The sequence below is a fragment of the Lutra lutra genome, chromosome 5, assembly GCF_902655055.1.
Source record: "Lutra lutra chromosome 5, mLutLut1.2, whole genome shotgun sequence".
In the NCBI taxonomy this organism is placed as follows: domain Eukaryota; kingdom Metazoa; phylum Chordata; class Mammalia; order Carnivora; family Mustelidae; genus Lutra; species Lutra lutra.
In genome coordinates, this window is record NC_062282.1 from 86,946,883 (window position 1) to 86,953,453 (window position 6,571).

At 43.4% G+C, this 6,571-nt stretch overlaps 1 protein-coding gene across 1 annotated transcript in view; it reads left to right on the forward strand.

Moving 5' to 3' along the window:
• Nucleotides 1-6,042, forward strand: part of IL31RA (interleukin 31 receptor A) — a 76,860-nt gene extending 70,818 nt beyond the window's left edge. Inside the window, exons 12-15 of the mRNA XM_047730607.1 lie at nucleotides 216-356; nucleotides 2,626-2,719; nucleotides 3,802-3,883; nucleotides 5,322-6,042. Of these exons, the coding sequence (XP_047586563.1) occupies nucleotides 216-356; nucleotides 2,626-2,719; nucleotides 3,802-3,883; nucleotides 5,322-5,771 (767 nt within the window). The 3' untranslated portion in view covers nucleotides 5,772-6,042. The remainder of the gene's footprint in view (nucleotides 1-215; nucleotides 357-2,625; nucleotides 2,720-3,801; nucleotides 3,884-5,321) is intronic.
• Nucleotides 6,043-6,571: the final 529 nt, after the last annotated feature.

Sequence of the window (6,571 nt, forward strand, 5' to 3'; positions counted from 1 at the left end):
GTTGTCTTCAAAGAGTTTTATAGTGTTAGCTCTTATGTGTAGGTCTTTGCTATATCTTTCTAGACTAATTTTAAGCATAACATGGTTAGAGGGATTGGGGTGTTCGATTGGATGACTTGGAGGTACAGGTCCCAGTGCTCTTATTTCACTCTTCCTAAAGCACAGTTTTTACTTGGGCTTGGCTGTTGTGTTTGACTTCTATATTTTTCCTTTAGCCAAGACAGTCAACCCCAACATACTGCAGTATGGCCTGGAGTCCCTGACACGAAAGACCTCTTATACTCTTCAGGTCATGGCCAGCACCAGTGCTGGGGGAACCAATGGCACCAAGATAAACTTCAAGACATTATCAATTAGTGAGTATTTCCTTTATGCCTTGCATAAGTCTCCTTGGCATTTCCCTTATGGCAATTAGAGATGGTGTTTGCTAAAGGCAGGGGGAAGCCTAATGAAAGGGAAGTACTTAAGTAGGAAGAACCATCTGCCCTCTGGCTCATTGACCTTCCTGGAAGGCGTATGGTTGAGGAGAGAAGTAGAGAGAACAGACACATTGAGAACTGAATTTGAAAAGACTGGTCATTTTGTTCCTTCATCATGGGTAGTCCCATGTCATCTTGAGGAGAAGCGTTTAAGTTAATTCCAACTTCATTTCAGTACATACCAACCTCTGCTTCAAAGCTGCCCCAGGTTCATAGTCACCAGTATCTGTGTTCCAGAGGTTGCTACAGAGCGGGGCCTTGGAGAGAAAACCTTGGTTTAACTAGCACCATTGTCCACAGGAAGGAACTTAACTTCCATCATTTGTGGAGATTTTTGAGCAAAAATGTACATAATATGTTCTACTTATCAGTTTTTACATTAAAAAATAGCAAGAAAAATTTAATAAAATATAAAATATAGTGTTGATGATGGTTATGGGAAATATTCAAGGGGAAAAGAAGCTAGAATGAGAGGAGAGATGAAGAAAGAAAGAAGGAGAATGTGAGAAACAGAAATACGTTAATTTTCTCAAGTTCTTGAGGAGCAGAGATTTGATTTTAAGAATCACTTATAATGGGGCGCCTGGGTGGCTCAGTGGGTTAAGCCACTGCCTTCGGCTCAGGTCATGATCCCAGGTCCTGGGTTCGAGCCCCACATCGGGCTTTCTGCTCAGCAGGGAGCCTGCTTCCTCCTCTCTCTCTGCCTGCCTCTCTGCTTACTTGTGATTTCTCTCTGTCAAATAAATAAATAAAATCTTAAAAAAAAAAAAGAATCACTTATATTAAAAGTGAAGAGACATTGCCAGTTTTTTTAGTAAAAGGTAAACAGAGTCTGGTTTAAGTTTTCTCTCTCTCTCTTTTTTTAGAGAGAGAGAGAGCACATGAGCAGAGGGTGGGGAGGAGCAGAAGGAGAGAGAATCTTAAGCAGGCTCCAGGCTTAGAGTGGAGTGCAATGCAGGGTTCAACCTCATGACCATGGGACTGGATCCGAAATCAAGACACCCAACCCACTGAGCCACCCAGACCCCCCTGGTTTAAGTACTCTTGAAAGCCTCTTGCTTATCACATTTTCAAAAGTATAAAACTATCTTTATGGCTCTGGAAAATGTAAATACAGCATGCGTTTCCACATAGAAAACACGTTCTGTTTTTATGGGCTAACACTGCCTTTTTTGGAGTTCTTTTTTATATTGTTCTGTAGAATCTTTTAAAATCATATTGTATTTTCACAGCACTAGGCACAGATTGCATCATCTGCTAGAATTTTCTCCATGGGTCAAATTTAAGGCAAGAGCCTGCCTTGGAGCCTTAATGTTTCTTACACTTGTTTGCAGATTACAGATCTCCCTGCTTCTGTCTTCGTTCCTCTGCAGTCTATTCTCCACACGGCAGTCAGAGTTTAAAACCCTAGCTCCCTGCTTGAAACCCACCAGTGGCTTCTGTTGTGTGTTAAATAAAATGCAAATTCCTACCCACAGCTTTTAGGATCCTTCCTGAGCTGGGGTTTACTGACCTCCTCTCCTACCGCATTCTGCTTCTATCTGTGCTAACTTCTTCCTGCTTCAAGGCTTTTGCCTCTGCTGTTCCTTCTGCCAGGAATGCTTTCTCCTCATTTTTGCATGAGTGATTTCTTCTCATTATTAACATTGGCTCAGATTTCTCCTTTCAGAGAAGTCTTCCTTTGCCGATGTATAAAGTTACTAACTATCCTCCCATCTTACCTAAATATACTCTATCATCCTGTTATATCTTCTTTTTCTAATCATCTTCTTTTTTTATTGTCTGAATCCTTCTACCAGAATGTAGGCTCCATGCGAGTAGAGATCTTGTATATCTTCCTTACTTTTTATTACCCAGGATAGTGCTTGGAAAGTGGTAAGCACTCACTAAATATGTGCTAAGGAATGAAGGTGGAGAATGAGCCTGGTGAACATAGTATTTGTCACTGTTATTCTGGCAGAAGAGAACTGGATGAAGAGCCGCAAATATCAATTTTCTTTTTATGAATAAATTTTAATTGAATTGAAAGAAAAATCATAAGGAACATGTTGCTGAAACTCCTGGAAGAAAAAAATTAATCTTTAATTTTTGTCACCAATGTGAGGAGCTCATCCTTTTACTGACTTTTGTTCTCCTATTTCCAAAGGTGTCCCTGAGATTTTCTTTATAACTTCTTTGGTTGGAAGCGGCCTTCTCATTCTCATCATGCTGACAGTGGCATATGGTCTCAAAAAACCCAAGTGAGTTTATAGGCAATAGCACGTACCCTCAAAATCAGGGATTGAAGGGGTGGAAGCCATCATGTGTGGAGAGGGCACTGTGTTATTAAGGGGATGTTGATTCATTTATCAATTTGGTACATATTTACTGAGTTTATTTATATGCCATACCTGCTCATCAGAATTCTGACCAAACGAGGACTTCTGCGCCCCACAGCCCCATGTACCAGGCTTATGCCAGGGGATTGCCAGCTGCCCTACATGCTGTTATCTTCTATATTTGGCACCTGACTCTAAAGTCAGGGAGAAGGTCCTTCCTCTCAGTGATCTCCCAGGTAGAGAGAGAACTTACCCATGGGATTAGAGCATTGGCCAATAGTATGCCCAGCATAGACTTGTTCCTTGCTAGTAGTGCAGAGTTGGAGGGCTGGCCACAGAGACGTTTGTCCTATGTGCCCTGGTCACTGTGGGAAAGGAAGGTCTTGTGCTTTCTTTCCCCAGAGAGCCTCATGCTACCCTGCTGGTCAAGGGCTCCCTCTCCCATAGATCTCTCTCTCCCAAACTGCACAGCGGAGGACCTTCTCTGCCAAGCAGCTAGGCTTAGTTATAGTTAAGTGAATGTCAGCCTCATTTCCCAACCATAGGTAGAAACCAAGTCACCAGGCAAACTCTTGTACATTTTGCCTATCTATCAGGCTCCCCGGTGAGGCGGCTGTGGCTGGTTAGGACCACACTTTGAGAATCACTGCACTAAAATGTAGGTGTTGAATCAGGCTTAGAGGGTTATGCTTCCTGGAGGATAAATCTCAAAAACATGGTTCTGTGATGGTGTGGTTTCTAGCATCAGGACCAGGGGTGGAGATGCAGAGGCAAGAGAGGGTAAGAAAGGTGTCTTTCCATCACAACCCGTTGAGGACTTATAATTTCACTCCCCAAACTATGTGTTCCCAGTGTCTGTCAGGAAGTCAACAGCTTGCCCTTGTTTAATAGAGAGCCATACAATTCTCTGTAGCAAAGCTGCACCCTTCTGGCAGACCCAAGCAGTGTAAGTAACATATACTTCTCAAACTCAATCCCTATTTTAAAATCATATCTCTTATTAGCAAATTGAAGCACTTATGTTGGCCTGATGTCCCCAACCCTGCTGAAAGCAGCATAGCCACATGGCGTGGAGATGATTTCGAGGTAAATACTTTTGCTTTTGTTAGAGAAATCATTGAGTAGGTTGGTTGCAGAAGACAAGGAAGGGTGGTGGAGGTGGGGAGGAGTTCTGGGCTGAGATTTGTACAGGCTGATTCACATCAATAGAAATTGAGGTTAAAAAGTCCCAGGGTATGGCTGGCATGACAGGTGGAATGAGCCTTTCTGGAACAACTTTGGCCTTCATCCTCTTGGACCAGTGGAAAGGACTTCCCTCTGCTCAGAGGACCCAGTGTGTGCTGGACATGGAACTGGTCCTATAATGGATGCCACTAAAGGACACTGGCCCTACCTTCAAGGACCTGACTGTCTAATTAGGGAGCAAGAGAGAACCTAGCTATAAGATTCAGGGCCATTTAAAAGCAGTCAAGAACAAGTTAGTTTAGAGGCCACTGGAGACCTTGAGGGGATGTTGATATACATAGCTGTCCACAGGCTGACAAGGCTGCCTCCAGTTGTTTTTCTCAGACTGGGGAAGTTACAGTCAGACTTGAACTGGGAATAGGGTCTTTTAGTGACTTATCCCTAAGTAGAAAACTCCCTTTTTCATAAGTTTAAATTAAAAACTGTTTTGCAATTTTTTTTTAAAGATTTTATTTATTTATTTGACAGAGAGAGATCACAAGTAGGCAGAGAGGCAGGCAGAGAGAGAGAGGGAAGCAGACTCCCTGCCGAGCAGAGAGCTCAATGCGGGGCTCGATCCCAGGACCCTGAGATCATGACCTGAGCCGAAGGCAGTGGCTTAACCCACTGAGCCACCCAGGTGCCCCCTGTTTTGCAATTTTTAAGATATAATTTCTTTTAGTTAAGTAAAAACAAGCCCTATCAAATATAACCTTTAAATTTTTACTATTGAAAGACTATTTCTAATACTTCCTGATGCAGGTATTTTTAGTACTAGCCCTTGCTTGTTTCAGCTTGGAAGCCTTTTTTAAATGTAGACATCTTTATTTATTTAATTTTTGTTATTTGTGTTATTTCTGTTTTCTTCTCTCCTTTATCAACTGTGTGTTACCCTATATGCTTTGCTACTTATTAAAAGTTGTCAAGAGAGTAAATGAATTTCTAGGCAGTATTGTCTGAGGATTGTGGTTTTTCATCTTATGTAAGAGTTCTAATTTGGATGCTCCCATCTCAACTGGGGTTTTGTGAGCTTATGATTATGTGGAAAATAGCCTTGAGCTCTCTAGAAGAAAAAAAGTTGTTTAAATACCATGTGCCATTTCTCAGGAAATGGGTCAGTCTTGCCAGGCTTCTCTGGAAGGGCATGTGGAGGAGATTGGCCATCACTTCTGGTCTCTGGAAGGAATGTGGGGGGCTGGTCAAGAGGTGAGACATTGGTTATCCCAAGCCTAATGAGCTTTTGATTGCCTCATGTGTAGCTCTTAAATGATCATTGGGGATGTCCCTTTCTCTTTTTCAGGATAAGCTAAACCTGAAGGAGTTTGATGATCCTGTGAACATGGAAGAAGACAGGGTTCTAAAATCATACTCAGCCCCCAGTGATTTTATTGACAAGTTGGTGGTAAACTTTGAGAATTTTTTGGAAGAGGTTTCCACAGAGGAAATTGGAAAGGATCAGGAAAGTATTTTGAGAGAGGAAAAAAATAAGTATGTGACTTCTCCATATTGGCCTTATCGTCCTCCCACATCAACTGAGATTCCACAGAGAAAACCCCAACAGCTGTGTTCTAGAATACCAGAGGGGACCTGCTTAGAAACCAAAGAACAACTTCTCTCTTCTGTTCAGAGTTTAGGGCCAGAGCATCTCTGCGAGGAAGGAGAACCAAATCCATACTTGAAAAATTCGGTGACAACCAGAGAATTTGTCACATGTGAAAAACCTCAAGATGAAGCCAAAAGAGAAGTTTAATTGTTGCTGTGGCTTGAATCCCTCTGGGTCTCAGTGTGGGTGACTCCTGCAGAGAGCATATATCATGACTTGGCCAGAAGAGCTTCGTGGGTGTCTCCCCCAACTTGCTTGTGTTAGAGAAACTCTCACACACCCCTGAGGGGATTGTTGACCTTTATTGGCCCAGACGTGTAACTTCCCTGAGAAGGAGGGATGGTCATATGTCTGTGCACCCTGCCTAGGAAAAGCAATTTATGTATTTATTTTTTTCAGTTTCACACTGAGGTCTGTGACATTACTTCAAGGGACAGCAGGGCCCCCAAGGTGGATATATGTGGCCTTCTGTAGGAATTAGATCATTGTCACAGCTGTTGCTGGAGCTACTTCCTCAGGGTTCCAGCAGACTCTCCCCACTGCCAGCGGACAGGGGTCTGGTAGGAGGTGAGAGTCTCTCCCTATACCTCTATACCTTGGGTTCTGGGCTCCACCTCCAAGGCAGAGCTGAAATCTCACTTTTGAGATTTTGTTTTTCCCTCTGTACAGAGGCAGGGGAGGTAGAGTGGCCTTCCTGATGCTATGCCTGCCCGAGGCTCCTTCTTACCCTCATAAATCTCAGCAGGACCTCCACCCACAATTCTTGCCCCTGGTTCACAGCACACTAGCTGCTGGGAAATCAGGGAATGTGTGTGGGGGGTGTCTCAGCAGGGCACTGGTGAGCAGACTCTGGACTGGGCCAGAAGGTCCACCCCAATCTTCACATTGCCCAGCCCTGGAAACGATCCCAGAGGCCTCTGCTGCCACTTTGTCTTGCCCCCCAAGCC